We start from the raw sequence: 18,565 nt of genomic DNA, 5'->3' as shown, positions 1-18,565 counted from the left end.
CATGACAGCAATGCAGAAAAATCCAAATTTAGTACAGGTTCAATATTTAGTGACAAAACCTTTAGGTGCAAATCACAGTCCCTCTCTGTGCTATGCTGCTTAGTTCAGTCACAGCAATCTTTCACTATATTTTTGTTTTGTTTTGTGAACAACAAGGCAAGCATCTCTCATGTTTTGTTTTATGAATATTTATGCACATTATATAAAGTGACTAACCTTGTTGTCCATTTAATACACTATGTTTAATCTCAGTGGAAAAGATTTCCTCTCCAAAGTATGACACCAGGTAATCAGATGGAGAATATTATGTTTACCTGTTAGACTCATCTATGCAGAATAATGCATTTGCTGCAAGAAAGAGTGAGAATTTGCAGCCAAACAGATCAAGATTGAATCCCGGATATTTTTTTTTATCATTTGTTTTTATTCTAATGTACAACTGTACAGCTTATATTGTGTTACTAATGGCACTGATTGTGGTTTTATTCTCTATTGTAAAATGTTCATTTTCTGTTTAATGTGAGACAATGCAGGAAATTTACCCATCACGTTACAAAGAAATGTAAGTGCTCCTTTGCTTTACAGAGTAGAATGTAAAACCTTTTGCTTTGTAAATGAACATCTCAGGAATACTTGCTTAGCAGTCAGTTTGATAACGTATCCTGCAGGATTTAGATGTCTTTGATCCAACACAGCTGATTTAAATGGCAAAATTACCTCCTCAACATTTCTTTAAGTTCTCCAGAGGTCTGGTAATGAACTAGTCATTTCAGGTGTGTTTACCCAGGGTGATATCTAAAACCTAGAGGACTGGAGTTCCCCACCCCTGCTGTAGGCATTCAGTAAATACATGTAAGATAAGATTTTTGTTACATTTGAAGACAAGAACATACTTCTAGTTTTCTGTCATTCTGACTAAATGGGATATAAACATTTTTGCTCCACATCGTGTCACAAGACTCATTGTGGTGTCTATGACCAAAAACCTTCATGTTGCATTTTGACAGGCGGATTAAAGGTTTTAGGGAGGTTACATCTTTTGTAGATTGTAGTGCAAGATGAAAGGGCTGTTTTGGTAAATTAAGTTTTAGAGCTAAAGTCTTTTAAAATGTTTTCAGAAATATGCCAAAGCAACCAAGAAAGACTCATCCACATGTAGGATCTGGGTTTCTCCAGGAGATGGCGCTTTTGTTTATTTTGTGTGTCCCGAGTGGGCCTCAGGATGGCGCAAGATTTCAAGCGTGTTTACCGTCACTCAAACGAAAATGACTTTGGTGTTTAACCCCGTGAACATCGGTAGAAAAATACATCTGTGCAAAGGTTTTAAGCTACCACTTATTTTTCTATATATTGCTAGGAAGATGGGAAATATGTGCAGCAATATGAGCAAACATACATGGAAATACAGTATTTAATTAGGGGGGAAACTGTTTGTACAATTCTAATGAGCTTGAAAGTCAGTTTAGTACCACCTTTATTCTTCATCACAGCCTGAATTCTCTTTGACAAGCTTTCTTGTCATTTCTTTAAGTAGTCTTCAGGAATACCGTTCTGGGCTTTTTGAAGGATATTTGAAGAGATTCCTCGGATGTTGCCTGCCTTTTCTTCTGTTCTGCATCGATATGATCACACGTGCTTCACTATTGAGGTCTAGGCACTAGGGAGGCCACATGACTGATGGTGTTCCCATATTTGTTTTTCTATCCAGATATGCTTTTACTGCACTGACAGTGTGTTTGGGATCATTGTCATGCTGAAAGATAAACCTGTTCGAGTCAGAATCAGACTCTTTCCTAATGGTACTACATGGTGATCAAAATGAAAATGTATACTTTTCGGTGTTCATAATTCCATCAATTTTGACAAGACCAGTTCTTGTGTATAGATTCAATCAAATTATGTGTTTTTGTGACAAGCTTGTCACAAAGTGCCTAAGTGGTTTAACATAAATAAGTAAATAAACATTCCTCTGAAAATGGTCAGGTACAAGGATGGGACTGAAAATGAGAAATCATCCAATGTCCAACAGCTTCAGAAAGCCTGAAGAATTATTACTCAAGACTATTTTATTTATTTATTTTGTATATAAACATTATGTAGGAGTAGGGATAATAGGTATTGATTTATGAATAACTTGACATGAATAACTTAACCTTATAATATACTACAGTATATTTCTAACTAACTACATATCTTATTTTATTTCTTTAACTTTCTCTTTACAGTTCTTTCATTAAAAATGTAATATACTTTAGGCACACGCACGCAGACGCAACCTAAAACACAATTTACCTAATTAACATAATGCATTGTCATAATTCTCTTTATTTTACACAACACCATAGATAGATAGATAGATAGATAGATAGATAGATAGATAGATAGATAGATAGATAGATAGATAGATAGATAGATAGATAGATAGATAGATAGATAGATAGATAGATAGATAGATGGCGCTGTTAGTCCTTATTTCGGATTTATTTCCGATGCTTCATAGCCTTCATAGCCTTTTACCGTAACTATAAGGCTATGTGAGCTAAACAAGTTACAGATTCGTTATGATTCGTCACTTTCATTAAACGACATCCTCTAGACGGAGCAGCTTGCTGTACGATGCTGAAACCAAACACTGAATCTATACTGACGAAATTCGAAAGGGGGTTGTGAAGCATGTGCAAATAACGTCCCTCCTACTGCACTGCAGGGATTTCCCATTTTATGACTGCACGCATCCTGCCTCACGTAGGCTTGTTCTTAGTCTGACATGTGATCTGAAGAAAAGAAGAAAGAACAGAGCTAGCATATTTACGTGTGTGTGTGTTTTATTATTATTAGTAGTAGTAGTATCATTATGCGGGATACTGTATTTTATTGCATATTGGTCGTACGGTCATAATCGATTAGTCCAGTTTAGAATACCGCCAGTTCTTCATGTATGACTACGTGACATGTCCAGGGCTCCCTACATATCGCTGCATACATCCATATGGGCTCTCTCACACACTAACTGCCCTCCATAGGAGGGCCAGTCTGCAGTCAGATCAATGCACAATCGAGGCCTGCTACCAAAGCGTTTGGCCCTCCATCCTACCCTCCCACACGTAGAGTGTCACCAGCCTAGTTACTTTGTATGCTTAATTCGCACTTTTGCGATCTAAACCAGCTAGTGCGGGCTCATGAATTGTTCCTATGTAGCCTGTAACAGCTTTATTAAAGCAAATGTGCCCCATTATATTACATCAGAGCCTCGTGTAACCGCTGAGCATCTTGGGACATCGGACCAAAATCTTCATCATTTCATCGCTGGCGTCCTGCCAGCCTCGCTCTTCCTGTCTGTGCATTTCTTTTGATATTCTTATGAATATCACCTTTCATCCTCTACGCCACCCTCGATCCTGCCCTGCGGACAGGCTCTGTGAATAAAGACGTTAACCACACCGACGATTCATTCTTCCGTTACTATGGCAGCGAGGAGAGACCGTGAGCATGTACGCGTTCAGAATGGAGTCCTGACAGAAGATGGCATGACGTCACGTCGCCAGGGCGACCAGGCTTCCCGAGTCACGTGTCTAATATAAAAGCGGAAGACGCCTCGGTGAACTGCGCACACAACTGAAGAAGCATCATCCGTGAGGTAAGCCGCTACACCGCTTTGCTTTTCAGCGCAAGGACCCAACTAACGTCTGACTTTCAAGTATTTTTAAGTATTCAGGTAGAAGAAATGAATTCCGCTCTACTTTCAGTGTTTCACTCCTCTTTCAGGATGTAGCTACGTGACTCGCGGAAGCTGGTGAGCTTATCATCGCCCTGCATCCACGATTCATTAAGTCGGGCACATAAAACGTCGAAGTGGTGCAGAATGAGAGGAAATAGGCCCCACGTGTGCTGCAGGGGTGGTTTATGGTTTATTAAGTGTGTCATTTTTGGCAGGGTTCACGCTTGTATTGTACAGGAAGAGAGGATGCGGCCGTGGCCTTGCAGTCTGGAGAGAGGCAGGCTGTTGTGTTATGTGTTCTGTCTGCGCCATTTTTAACATAATGTGGCTTCAATTAAGAAATAAATCCCGAAAAACACGAAAACAATCCCAATTAGACTGCACTGTGAATTATCATGACGTAATTGTCGTGTATTAAGTTTGCTCCATTCATTCGTCTCAGCGGGCAACGTGACATTGGCAGCTCGGAGTGCTGCATCTGCGGAAGTGGATTAGTCTCCATGTAATGTAACCCAATAGAAAAATGAAGCCTATCTCAGAAGCATACTGATCAGTAGAGTTAGGAGGCAGATGCTTGAATGAATATGTCCCGCAGTGATGCACAGGGATGTAGGGACTTGAAGGTGGAGGATGAGTAGATGAAGGTGACGCTACGTGCTTGCTCCTGTCTTCACCATGAAGTCTGTCGACGTTGCGCCATTCTCAGCTGAGCTGTGCGCCTGCAATTACTGCAGCCTACATGAGGCAGAGGCCTCAGAGATGAGCGAATGGACAAAATGAATAAGCTATGGTTTATTTCATGGCAGAGAGAAGGAGGCTGCAACTCCCCCCTCTTGACGGCGCAGTGTCGCATGATTCTGCCGCAGTTTACTCCAGACTGGACTGACCTGTTGATGCAGTTCTCTGCTTAGGAGGCCCGTGTTCTCCTTTAATGGCACAGAAGCATACAGGATACAGTTATTGTTCAATTCGTTATTAATAGAAAAGGTCAGATGGGTTCAGTACAGGAGAATTATAATGAGATCACAAGCGTGAATTCATTATTTTAAACTCCACAGAGAATCGTGATGTTTGTCAATATTTGTGTAGTAATACATTATTTGTGTAGTAATAAATACCACGATGTTGGGTTATTAGTTAAGGTGAACAGTGTTTTTGCTGCTGATTGATTTCATATGCAGGTGTGGTGGGCTACATGCAGATGGAGCCATGGTTGACTGTTGAAGGTCATCCCTCCGGCTAGTGAAGGTCACAGCAGGCCCAGAGCTCCAGTGCTGATACCGATCAGCCAGTAATGCTTCATCTTAGACTCCTTTGTCAGCCTGAAATCATTTATTGAGATTTCAACCATGAAGGGGCACTCACACGTTAGCTCATACTGCTCTACGCTGAAGGTCACAGTATCTTAGGATCCTTAGCAGTCATGCTAAGCACTGTAGTCACACCCTGTGCTGTCAAGAGGCCTTCAGGTGATGTGCATGACCGATGATGACCTGTTCCTTTAGATTTATTTCTTCTACAGAGTAAAGAAATATAGAATTTAAAATGAATGCCGGGGAGTTTAGCTAGTCTCTGCCTGTAACACACGGGACATGCTATCCTGAGGTGGAGTTCAACCATGTAATTACTAAGATGTAGAAAAGCAGGGGCTCATGTGGCCTCTTTGATGTTGGGTGTAAATGTGGGCTTGATTTTCGTGTGCTGTCTGCAGGAAGAATGCTATCAGGCCACGTTAGTCATGCCGGAAAATATTCCCTACCTTGAACCACTCATTTTACACCCAGGTACTTGTGGGTAAAACCCTACCCACATTAAATGACCACATCCTGTAGATGGTGGGTTGTCCCCTCTACTAAAAGTTAGTTTTGCGATGACACAGATTTACAAGTAGCCTTGAGTCATTCTTGAAGCACTTATGAGTCGCTGTTTCTAGATTAATTCAGGTTTTCCATCAAAGGAGTTTAGTGGATTACAGGCTGAGGTTGGTGTGAGTGTCCCACTTGACTGTGCTCTGCAGACGTCTTATCACCCTGCAATCTTTTTTAGGTTGTCTGAGCGAGAAGGAACTCCAGAGTGATTCAGCGCTCTGTGCGTAACTGCCCCCAATTTGAGGAAATAAACTCTTGAAAAATGTAGGAAGTAGAGCGTGTGGATGTAAGATTGCCTCACTTATTCAGCACAGCACTTCTTATGGATATTACAGTTATAATATATGTTATAGTATGTGGATTTTTGCATAACCAACATCTTTTTAAGACAAGCAGAGAACACCGCATCATTTTACCAACGTGCTGTGGCTTAGCTTATGATATAAAAGGAGGCAAAAGACAGGGACTAACACTTAAAAACCAGTCACAAATTAGTGCTGTGAGGACTGTGTGTGTCTGTGATCAGCATAACTGGGATCAGGGAGTCACGTGTCCTTCTGCTGAGTCCTCTGCAGTTTGATACAGCACAGGCTTTACTAATTCATGATGGCCGGTGTGTGCACAAACTCTATACAAGTTTTAGTGGATTACCAAACCATTATAGGCCTCATTGTATTCATCTTATCAAAGCTGGTGTATCTGGTCATAGGAATACACAATTGAGTGCCACTAATTAAATGCCTAATAGAAAAGTAGGTCTTCTAATCGGCCTGTCTCTGTCCACAGAAGGCCGGTATATTAATTACAACACCAAAATACAACAGTAAAATAGTGAAATAGGGGAAAAGCCCTTATTGGAATGGAAATTGCAGTAATAGTATGACTTTTCCCATATAACTTTAACTCTATAGTGCCCAGCAGTGCATAGTGAAAGTGATACGAACATTTTTATGGTGTTCTCTCAGAATAATAACATAATAGTATAGCTCACTGCGACTTGTTTGATTTTTGCAAATCATCCAGAAGCGGCAAGAACAGAAGACATTACCTAATTGGATAGTGCGCCCGGCCTCTGGCCAATCAACCTACTGCAGTGGAAAACCACTGGAGAGAGAGCGAGGGTGTGTCAGGGGGATAGATAGCTGTGGGGGAGGGGTTGCAAAATAAGGGCAAATGAAGGAGGAAAGCCAGAGGAGTTAGTGGGCAGGAAAAGCCCTGTCAGAGTCAGTGAGTTCACTCACTCACTGACAAATCTTTCAGATGGAAGCGCTTCCAATGAATGCACCAAAGCAAACCAAAGAGCGAGAAAATTAGCTTCAGTCTGCCTCCCATGCAGTCAATAGAGTGAGCTGTGTCTCTCCTTCAGCTCCGTCTCTTGTGTGTGAACAGTGTTACGTAGCAGAACATCTGTGCTACCTCAAACTTATGTCCATATAAGGGTTTGTAGCAAGTCCCTGCAGATCGTATGTTGTTCAAAGGAGACATATTTTGAAGAAACACAATCAGTGTTTGTTTTGTCAATCGTAGGTGCTCGACGCTGTAAAAAATGTGCACAGAAGGAAAGAAATGCTGTGTCATTATGCTCCACTCCCCTCTACTCCTTTCACTTACGCGTCCGCTCTCAATTTTGAGAATTAATTTTTTTCCACCTGCTGATCGTCTTTGTCCTTTTTCTGGTCGAATAGTTATGAGTCATCTCTCTCCCTCAACAGTCCCTCCAGTGCACGTACAGCAAACACTGGAGGGGCCCCTGTTCTGCACCCCCTCTGCATAAACCTGGGTGAGGAATATAGGCCAAAGCCTTGGGGGTTGGGGGAGTCTGTGTCGGTGGTGGTGGGGTTACGCAGACAAATGAGCGCCGACAAATGGAGGGAGGGTGGTGAATTTTAATGATTAGTTTGGGTGGTGGGAATGAGCAGAGGGCAAATGTGTGGAACTCATGGAGCCAGCAAAAGTAAGGGAGGGATAACAGCTCGAAGTGCAGGTCAGAAGGGAAGGACAACAAGCACGCACCATATGTCCAGCTATTCAGTATGATCTAAGCTTTAATACCATTCATTCTTTTATTCCTTTCACCTGTTCAGAACGATTTTCACCACCAATTTCTTGGAGCAGCCTTGTTCACCTACATTTAGATCAGATCTCAATTTTTTCCCAGTCTTGCATTGACTCCTCAGGTCAGTCTGTCTTTCTGTAAATGCCGAACAGTGTGTGGTGCATCTGCGTGCAATGCATGGTCAGAAAAGTATAGAATGCTTATGTTCCTTCTTTGAACAATTGAATGAGTATCAGCAGATTGGAAGCTGCAGTTACCAGCATATCACCTCTCCGCCCTGCACAGTGCTGTCTTTGTGAGATGTGGCACGTCTGTGCGAGCACTCTTGGGGGGTGGGTAATAACAGACCAGTGCTGTTTGGGCTGACGGTAAATTCAAATGCAATGTCCTCGGTAGATATGCGCAATAAAAACCTGGTGCAATTTAGGCGACCTTTACTGAAACTATGGTGTTGTAATTGTTGCACAAAAACCTTACAAAGTGTAATGTAATATACCTCACCATTAGCATGATGCAAAGAGTTTTACTGGTTATCATAGTGCTCCTTAAATGGACTACTAAATAGTGATGCATGCAGCCTGATACCAGCGACCTTCATTGTGTCATGACAGAAGTGCCTGCCATGACATGAGTCTGTCTTTAGTATGTGCTCCATCATGCCGTCCTGCAAAGATCTGTCTCCTTGTGAGCGCCCTGCTATTCCATTTTCTATCTTTAGTTCAGTATAAAAGCCTCTTAAAAAGTAAGAGAGCGGCTGTTTTGTTATGGTTACCCGAGGCAGCTGCTCCGTGTTGGAAAAACTTGGAGCAAGAAGAGAGAAAATCGAGGAGGGAAATGAACTATGAAACAGGCAACAAGGGCAGAGAGAGGTGGAGGGGGGGACCCTGCAGTGTTTTGTGAATGCACAAAAGGTGAAACCTGAGAACTGCGCGGTCACACTGGACCTTCTCCCTCTCTCTTGTCCCCTCTCCATCTTTTTTTTTTTTTTTTTTTGTCTTGGTGACCTTGTGTGTGGATGCAAGCAGCAGAACACAAAATGGCCGCTCTTGCCTTCAGCGGACGGTGCTGCAAACATGGAGACAAGAAGTCTAATAACTGAAAGCACTGAGGCCATCACAGGTCGCATCACATCACTGCTGGCAGGCTGTTCGATAAATTGATTCTGACTGGAAACAAATGGTGCCGCTCCTCTCTGCTTTAATGACTACAGCAGATACATCCAGGTGAAAATAATCCAGAGTCTCATGTACAGTTATTTTTGCGTGAAAGAAAGAGAGCGATTATTCATCATAATCTGGCACTCCCTTTATTCTATTTAAAGTGCTCCCACAATGCATTTCACCAGATCCACGACCTGCCCTACTTGCTTGTCAGAGAGACACGCACACATTTGTGTAGACACACACATGCTCTCTGTCTCTCTCTCACACACACACACACACCCGCGCACACACACACACACAACAGATTAGGAGATTACAGTTGTCTAAAATGACGAACAGCCAGTTCCAAGGACAATCCGCATTGCCCTTACTTACTCTACCTGCCCTGCCACTCGCACATATACACACACTTACATGCACATGCTGTCTCACACACACAGCACCAGCATCACCAGCACTGCTTTGATTGTGAACGTGTTATTGGTTGGTGACAAGCTACAGATGGAAACCTCCCATAACCCCCCAACATGAGGTTGCATGAGTTGGGAGACTAATATAGAGAGAGCGAGGACAGCGAAGGAGCTGAAGGGGCGGAGAGGGGAAGCAGAGCTGGTAGAAAAGACAAGAAGGGTGGGACTAGGAGGAGGTGTAGTGAGGAGGAACCAGAGTGTTCCAGTATGAAAGGGAGAGGAAGGTAGAGGGAAAAAGGTCATGCTTCCTCTCTATCAAGTCCCTGCTTGCTCCACATACCTACCTCCTTCCCTTTATATCCCATTGTTGTCGAAACATGTCGCTGCATGAGGTAACACCTCCCTACTCCTGCGGCAGTTGCCTGTACAACACTTTTTTTTGGCAGCCTGTATTTTTCCCCTGTTGCCATTAAACACAGTCACACTCTTGCACACTTTCTGGCTTGTGCTATGCTTTCAGTCATCATACCTGGCTCAAAAATGTCATGCAAATTCATGAGCGTTCTTCACAGGTGTTAAGTGTTTTTGCCTTTAGTGCTAATGCGTCACAGAGGGCATCCAGGTATTGTGAGATGACAGTTTTTTACAGTGTTGCCTCAATGCTGAAATCACCGAAGGGGCTGATGTTGAAATTTGGGCATTTCAAATCTTTTTAAGATGTTGCATACGACAACATGTAACCTCACTTCACCCCACACGGCCTCCGACTGAGTGGAGAGGACAGAAACAAGTGTGAGGATCAGTGTAAAACGTGGAGGAGAGAAGGAGAGGAAGACAAAAAAGACCATCTGTAAATTCAAAGTGAAATGGATGATAGAGGGTAGCTTGGCACAAATGGATTTGTGATTTATTGCACATGTGCTTCTTTTTGGTTTTGCCTGCTCATTTCCTGTGGTTGTATGAGTGTAAGGTCATGTATTAACTTGCCACAAATTTTTTTTCTTGACTTCCGGTATATTATATTCATTTTGACACTGCAAGCCAACAATATATCTGGCCTTCCTAAAGCTGCTTCATTTTCTTGGGGCTGCACCCTGCCTGACTCTGATGTTTTAAAAATTTTATATATCAGCTATTTTTGGCTGGGTTGACAACATCCATCCATCCATCCATTCGCTTCCGCTTATCCTTCTCAGGGTCGCGGGGGGCGCTGGAGCCTATCCCAGCTGTCATAGGGCGAGAGGCGGGGTACACCCTGGACAGGTCGCCAGTCTGTCGCAGGGTTGACAACAGATGGCATTTTTATCTGCCTTATCTGGGGTTGATGGCTTGCTTGTTATTTTCTGTCATTTGATGTTCAATGTTGTTTAAATTAATTCATTTCAAATGTGATGATTTATTTAATTTTCTTTCTTTTTCTTCCAGGTTACTCCACACTCCCTAAGCAGCAGCCACCATGTCAGACCTCTGTGTTGGAATCAATGGGTCAGTTTGAAACACACACACACACACACACACACACACACACACACACACACACACACACACACACACACACACACACACACACACACACACACACTACTAAGATGGGTAAGAGTGACTTCTGGTGGTTACAGTAGGATATCATTGAAGCAAAAACTGGGGCTGGGCAAGCATTGGTGGTTAGTAAAGATGTGTTAAAGAGGAACCAAAGGGCAAATGCACCATAACACCATAACAAATTCATTATTAACAAGTAATAACTGCACAGTAAAGCCTGTTTTGATGCTGAAAGGTTTACTGTGATATTGAATTGAAATTATTAGAAGTAAACACTCTCCATGATTGAGCCACCTCTTCCTTTAGCCATCGTTCAAATTATATTATATTGTGGTTACAGTTTGAGGCTATATTTGTTTTCAGGACTAAAAATAAGATAATTGTTTTTTTGTTCAGAAATAATTTCATCCACCGTAACATTTCTGTAATATCACAGTCACAGATGTGCTTGTAGTGAGGGACACAATCTGTCTATTTTTGAGTAATTGAAAAAGCATGACATGATGTGGACATATAAGAGTGTAGTGAAAGTTCCTCGTATTAAAACTGTAAAGTGTTGCTGCAGTGGACATGGACTGATCCCATGGGTGCTGTGACATCCTGAGGAAGTTTCCCACTGTTTTCCCATGGCAACTATTCCTAATCTCTCCATCTCTGTCTCTGCAGATTTGGTCGCATTGGCCGCCTGGTCCTGAGGGCTTGCCTTCAGAAGGGCATCAAGGTTGTGGCTATCAATGACCCGTTCATTGACCTGCAGTACATGGTGAGTAAATCTACTGCCTGCTAAGTAGGGCTGTGCAATATGACAAAAATCTCATATCCCGATATAAGACGTTTATCGTCCTGACAACGATATAAATCACAAAAATGCAATATTTTCTGTAAATTCTGTGACTCTCGGGCAACTCGACTTGTGTGAAGTTTTTCCAGCTGGGCGTCCTTTACCTGGATGCGAGTGTTTTAACCGATGCATGAAACTATACATTTTTAGACATAAGTTGTAACGGCCGCCGTTTTCTTTCAAAGTTTAGTCTAAGGTTTATTTTTTAGCACCTAACGGCTCTTTTTTTTTTTTTCTTCTCATCCGTAAACTCTCTGCATGCTCTTTCACGTGATTCAGTTTATTTTGAAAAGTCTCAACAGGATCTTGAGCTTTATTGTGAAAGGTTTAGTAGAAAACAAACAAGCGGACAGCGGAGCCATGGTTTTACCATCATTGTTGCTAACGACAACATGTAAAAATAGGCGCTTGTCCGTGTGGTTATATTAAATATAAGAGAAAGAGAGAACTTTAAGAAATGAATATAGCCACTACAGTGACCATCAAAACGATGAAAAAATATTGCTGTAAACAGTTTATTTTACGACACCACGAAACAAACGATAGCGTAAAATGAAACGATAGACGTTTTTATATCGTCATCCGATATATATCGTTATATCGAACAGCCCTACTGCTAAGTTATCTAAATTATTCAGGCTGTGTAGTATAAATCCATGACATGTTGTCATGTAGGAATGGACGTCTGTTGTTTGGGTGCTAATAGAAAACTTAATCTCTGAAAACTGCCCAGAAAATTCCAGGAGGGTATAGAACGTGTTTGCTTCCTTGTGAAGCACTCCCCATATTAACGTCATCACTGTCATCCCTCCTGCTTCTAGGTTTACATGTTCAAGTACGACTCCACTCATGGCCGTTACCGTGGTGAAGTGTCTGCAGATAATGGCAAACTTGTCGTCGATGGCCAAGCCATTTCTGTCTTCCAGTGGTAAGTAACGACAGCATTAACTGGCCCGTGGCTGTGTTCTGCTACAGAGAGCAGATGTTCCAGTTCAGTTTTTTTTTATATAAAGCTGCTTCATTTTTCAAAGTAAACATCAGCAATCTTCTCTGACCAGGCATGTGATGAGAGTGGGGAAGAGTGTAGACAGGAGCGGTACAAAACACTGACTATGGCTCCAAGAAAAGTTGCTGCTCTGCAATTGTGGCATATAAAGAAACAGGGAGTGAGAAAAGGGAAGTGAAGAAGAAGTGGTCAGTTCACTATGGGAAGTCCCCCCCCAGCAGCTTGAGGATATAATGACTGCAACAACTGAGGGATGATTGAGGGTCACCTGACCCAGCCCTAGTTATGAGCTTTTGAAAAAGGAAAGTTTTAAGTCTGATCTTATAGAGAGGGTGTCTCTGTCCCAAATCCAAGCTTGGAGCTGGTTCCATAGGAGAGGGCCTTTAGAGCTGAAGGCGCTGCCTCCCATTTTACTTTTAGAAACTCCAGGAACCACAAGTGAGTCTCAGAGCGATATGCCTTGTTGGGATAATATGAGGTTTTTAGGATGTGATGGGCCGCATATTTAGCATTTTGCATGTGAAAAGAAAGACTTTTAAAATCAATTAGTTAACTGTATGTAGTAATACTCCTGTTTTGAGGGGTTTTTTTGTTTTTTTTTTTAGGATAAAATACAGTAACGTGAACCAGGCAAAAGCAAAAGAAGCTGTTTTACAGAGACCTGCCAAATTTAAGGTGATTCTGGACTGATGCAGTTTCTTCTATAACTCTAGTATGAAGCCAGCTGAAATCCCCTGGGGCAGCTCTGGAGCCAAATATGTTGTTGAGTCCACTGGAGTTTTCCTCAGTGTTGAGAAGGCCTCTGTAAGTACAAAAACACAGACAAACACAGACAAACGCAATGACATTCCAGGAAATGTTTCGAACCTGCGCTCTCTCTCCCAATCACAGTCTCACATCCAGGGTGGTGCAAAGCGTGTGGTTGTGTCAGCCCCCTCACCTGATGCTCCAATGTTTGTCATGGGAGTTAATGAGGACAAATACGACCCCTCCTCCATGACTATTGTCAGGTAACATAATTTAATTGTTAACCTAAATTTAGCTTTAGAACCTCAAAAGAAACCCTAAATATCATATCTACTAGTATATTGTAAAATAACTAATCGTGTCTGTTGCTCTGTTCATAGTAATGCCTCCTGCACCACCAACTGCCTGGCCCCCCTGGCCAAAGTCATCCACGATAGCTTTGGCATCGAGGAGGCCCTCATGGTAAGTAAGAGTAATTCTATACAGTATCTGAGTATGATAAGCAAATGTAATATTTATGATCTTCTTTTTTAAGTCTTAAAGGTTAATAATGTGTCATGTGATATCTGTAGACAACAGTCCACGCATACACAGCCACACAGAAGACAGTGGATGGTCCCAGTGCCAAGGCCTGGCGTGACGGCCGTGGTGCCCACGCAAACATCATTCCAGCTTCCACTGGTGCTGCCAAGGCAGTGGGCAAAGTCATTCCTGAACTCAATGGGTAAAGACACACATACAAAAGTTTCAGCTGCCTAAGATGGTGTACACTTTAGCCAGTTGTTGAAGAAATGAAGACTGATTAATAAAAAGTGCAGAAATCACTTTTTTGTCCTCTGCCTCCTTCTTTCTGTAGTAAGCTGACAGGCATGGCATTCAGGGTGCCAGTGGCCGATGTGTCAGTGGTGGATCTGACATGCCGTCTCTCCAAGCCTGCTTCATACGCTGAGATTAAGGAAGCCGTCAAGAAGGCCGCCGAGGGACCCTTGAAAGGAGTGCTGGGTTACACCGAGGACCAGGTATTCTATATAAACAGCTGATTTAATATTGTTATCATCGATCTGTGATTTGCTTTACTTTACACTCACGTGGTGTGCTTTGTGTTTGCCAGGTGGTGTCCTCTGATTTCATCGGTGATACCCATTCCTCCATCTTTGATGCTGGTGCTGGCATCTCCCTCAATGACAACTTTGTCAAGCTCATTTCCTGGTGAGTTTTCAGCATGTCCCGTCCAGCCCCTCATAGAAAACAGGAAGTCTGAAGAAAAGTTGCTAACTAATTCATTTTCCTTTCCTCCAACCAGGTATGATAATGAGTACGGCTACAGCAACCGTGTTGCCGACCTGCTGCTGTACATGCACTCCAAGGAGTAGGCACTTTCTGTCCACCAAGGAAATCAGCAAAGGGACCACCCCTAATTCATCCTTTACTTCCACCCTTCTCTTTTACACACAAGCCCAACCCATAGTCATAGCATCACAACCATTAGCTCTACTACAGTATATGTAGGCAGCAGCAGTGTGTTTGAGTGTTTATGAGTTATTCTGGTTTTGTTTTATTCTTCTTATAATTCCAAGGCGACTGTTTGGTGAAATTTTTGTGTCCGTGTGCCCCTCTCCACCTCCCACTGCCACCTTAGATGTGTCATTATGACTCAGTACTATGGTAACTACTGTATCCATCGCCCTGTTGGTGTGTTTAAAGGCTTTATCACCAGTAAAAGGAGGAAGCTGAGAGGCAGAACTATTCCAACTCTGCTGAAGGATAAATAAAAGTTGAAAAACCTCATGTTGTCCTGTTTTATGCTTCCAATCAACCAAAACACAACTTGTTTGACTGAAATATGTAATAACAACCATTAACACTGTGATATACAGAATTACTAGAATTACTGTAACAATGATAACAAGAAGATCCATGACATAGCCACTACTCCTGGTCATGACAGCATTTTAAATTAGCTGTTACTGTGATCTTTGGCTATGGACATGCAGAGGAGGGATGGTGGATGCACTCGACAAAAGATCCACACTGAAAATTATCGTGATTTGCTTTGAACTCCAACTTCATATTCAAAAGTTCTGGCAAAAGCAGCTGTGTTTTAATCCACAGGATAATCTTCCAATTTTATTTATAAAACACTTTTAAATACCCAGCAAAGGAAAAAAGTGTTGTACAGAAAATAAGTTAAAACAATAGAATAACAGAAAACAGCAAAATAAATAAATAAAACACATAAAACATAAAATTAAAACAGCCCTATATTAAAACAAAAACAAGATAAAACAGCATAGAATCACCTAAAAACAACTGAAATAAAAACCAACATCTCACATGAGACAAATTCAGGGTAAAGAGGTGGGTTTTCAAGAGTGACTTAAAAACAGGTAAAGAACTGGCCTGTCTAATCTCTAAAGGAAGCTCGTTCCACAGTTTTTGAGCTGCTACAGCAAAAGCACAATCCCCTCTAAGTTTATGCCCAGTCCTGGGTACATTCAGGAGCAGCTGATCAGCTGACCTGAGAGAGTGGGGTGGGTGTATAAGGCTGTAGCAGCTCAGAGAGATACAATGGGGCTAGGCCATGGAGAGCTTTAAAAGTAAATAAAAGAATTTTAAAATGAATCCCAAAAGAAATGGGCAGCCACTGAAGTGAAGCTAAAACAGGGGAAATGTGCTCAAACTTTTGAGTGCCAGTTAAAAGACAAGCTGCGGCATTTTGCACCCTCTGTAGATGACTAATATATGATGCGCTGACCCCAATATAAAGTGCATTACAGTAATCCAGCCGAGTGGTAACAAAGGCGTGGATCACTGTCTCAAAGTGCTGCCGTGAAAGAATTGGCTTTATTTTTGCCAGCTGCCTGAGGTGAAAGAAGCTAGATTTTACCACTGCCTTAATTTGATTATTAAACTTCAGATCACAGTCCACTTTGACCCCCAGGTTTGTGACAGTTGGCTTAACATACTGGGCCAGGGAATCTACATACACATTGGGGGTCTCAGTGGGGCTACCAAAAACCATCACCTCTGTCTTTTTATCATTGAATTTTAAAAAGTTAACAGACATCCAAGTCTTAATGTCATCGAGACACTGAAATAATGGCTGTGTAAGGTATCTGCCTTTTTTCTTTAGAGGGACATAGATCTGACAGTCATCAGCATAAAAGTGGAAAGCAATGCCATGCTTTCTCAGTACAGAACCAAGAGGAAGCAGATATAAAGAGAAGAGGAGGGGGCCTAGAACTGAGCCCTGTGGGACACCACACAAGAGGGGAGCGGAGTACGACACATAGTCACCGAGGCTGACACAAAAAGTTCGCCCTGCCAAGTAGGACCTGAACCACTCCAGTGCTGTGCCCCTAATGCCCACCAGTGCTCCAAACGAGAGAATAAAATGGTATAATCCACGGTATCAAACGCAGCTGTCAAATCTAAAAGCACAAGAACAACACAGTCCCCAGCATTAGTCGCTAAAAATATGTCATTAAAAACTTTTAAAAGGGCTGATTCAGTGCTATGAAAGGGTTTAAAACCAGATTGAAAACCTCGAGAATTTTGGAAAGAAAAGGTAGGTACTTCATGCATGTGTCTTAAAGGCAACCCCCTAGCGCACACACACACACACAGATGTGTTTAGATGCTCTTGTTCTTCAATGAACTGTGCACAAGTCAAGTATATAAATCATATTTGATTCAGATTTAACAACAAAAGTATGAGTTGATTTAATTCACACGAGAGAATCGTGGATGCAGATAATATCCACTCTAGATCGTAGGTTACAACTTTGAAGCGTCACAAGTTCAAACCTGCTCAGTTTGATCCTGACTTGATTGTCATGCTTAAATGTTTCTACTCGTGCTCTGTAGAATAGAAACAGCTGTTCTACAGACACTGAGATGTAAACATGGGCTTCTTAACTAATAAGACAATAGCCATTTTTTGTGTATTGATATGTCAGTATTTGGTCATAATTATAAAAACTAAAGTTGGCTAGTAAATGTCAAAATTTGTTTTGTATACAGAGATAGGAAAAACGTGGGAGATTAATAATACATTGCCAGCTCTGATGTATCAAGTTAATGCTGCCATGAGAGAATAACTGCATATTTTTAACGTTAAAGTTCAAGTCAGCTCTGCAAAAACAGGGGACTGGTCACTGAGGACACCTGCTGTCTTTTTTGCAATACTGCAGAAAGGCACAGTCTGCATGCTGCTGTGATGCAGGAACATTTTTTAACTAAGCTTGTCGCTGCCTTGGCAACTTTAATTGCTCTTAAGAGCATTTGACATGCAAAACTCTGAACTCAGCTGTGCTGCAGTGCTTCCTGTTGTTTAACCGTATATATTTTCACCACCTCAGTAGGGGCAAAAAGTGCCATGAGCATGTTACATTGATCAACGGGTGTGTATCGTGAAGTGATATGAGAATGTGTATATTATTACAACTGCGCATCACTTGCAGCTACAGCAATGGCAGTAAAAGTGAAAATCTGGGACTGAGTCGGAGGGATATCATTCCCATCATTCCTTTTTCAGAAACACAGATAGTTTTCGAGTATTAGATGCGTATGACCATAAGGATTGTACGTGGTTTACCATCAGCTTTAGTGCTACGGCTAAATGGGCAAAAGCTTGAGATTTTATTTCATTTATAAAATAACAACTTTAAAGGTCAAAAAAGTTCTGATGGTAAAATATTACACTAACTTTATAAATGACAGTTTCTTAGATCTCATGGCCGTAGACTGCCATTCTTAATGATTGATGGAAACACAAAAGATGATATTGAATCATCTGCATTGTTGAAAATGTTTATGTTAAAGGACTCTTTTTGTTCGTTTCTTGTTGTTGTTCTTGTGAACTGGACACACCATGTGACTGAGACCTAGTCTCTGAACTTCTGCCTGATAAACGTGGATTTATCAATTCTTTCAGGTTAACCAGCATTGAAGGGGTCTGGTTTAAGTTTTTAAGAATGAATTTTCTAGCTGCCTATTTTCCCCAGTAACAATCTTTAAATCCCAACAGAAAACATTTTCTTTTCATTTGTTTTTCCAACTTCAGACTAACTTTAATTTACTGCCATTTTTCCTCCCCCCACATGGAGGTAGTTTGTAATCAGTTCCCTTATTTTGTTGTCTGTCTGTTTGTTAGTAGTCAAGTGTCCACACTTTTGAAGATATAATTTTCCAATTTTGCATGGTTTATTACCC

General features: G+C 41.7%; 1 protein-coding gene across 4 annotated transcripts; it reads left to right on the top strand.

The window, feature by feature from the left end:
• Window positions 1-3,260: 3,260 nt before the first annotated feature.
• Window positions 3,261-15,139, top strand: gapdhs (glyceraldehyde-3-phosphate dehydrogenase, spermatogenic). 4 transcript variants are annotated; one of them, XM_026184336.2, is made up of 11 exons: window positions 3,261-3,637; window positions 10,641-10,700; window positions 11,424-11,520; window positions 12,420-12,526; window positions 13,318-13,408; window positions 13,496-13,614; window positions 13,732-13,813; window positions 13,924-14,075; window positions 14,208-14,370; window positions 14,463-14,560; window positions 14,655-15,139. In XM_026184336.2, exons 2-11 carry the CDS (start codon window positions 10,672-10,674, stop codon window positions 14,722-14,724), a joined length of 1,008 nt encoding a protein of 335 aa, XP_026040121.1. In that variant the 5' UTR covers window positions 3,261-3,637; window positions 10,641-10,671; the 3' UTR covers window positions 14,725-15,139. The 4 variants fall into 4 exon arrangements, with proteins under 4 accessions (XP_026040121.1, XP_080164379.1, XP_080164380.1 ...); XM_080308253.1 differs by having other exon boundaries at window positions 3,608-3,715; XM_080308254.1 differs by having other exon boundaries at window positions 3,626-3,793.
• Window positions 15,140-18,565: the final 3,426 nt, after the last annotated feature.

The sequence above is a fragment of the Astatotilapia calliptera genome, chromosome 11, assembly GCF_964374335.1.
Source record: "Astatotilapia calliptera chromosome 11, fAstCal68.1, whole genome shotgun sequence".
NCBI classification, from domain to species: domain Eukaryota; kingdom Metazoa; phylum Chordata; class Actinopteri; order Cichliformes; family Cichlidae; genus Astatotilapia; species Astatotilapia calliptera.
The sequence above is the reverse complement of the archived record's forward strand: the minus strand, read 5'-3'. Positions and strand labels throughout refer to the sequence as shown.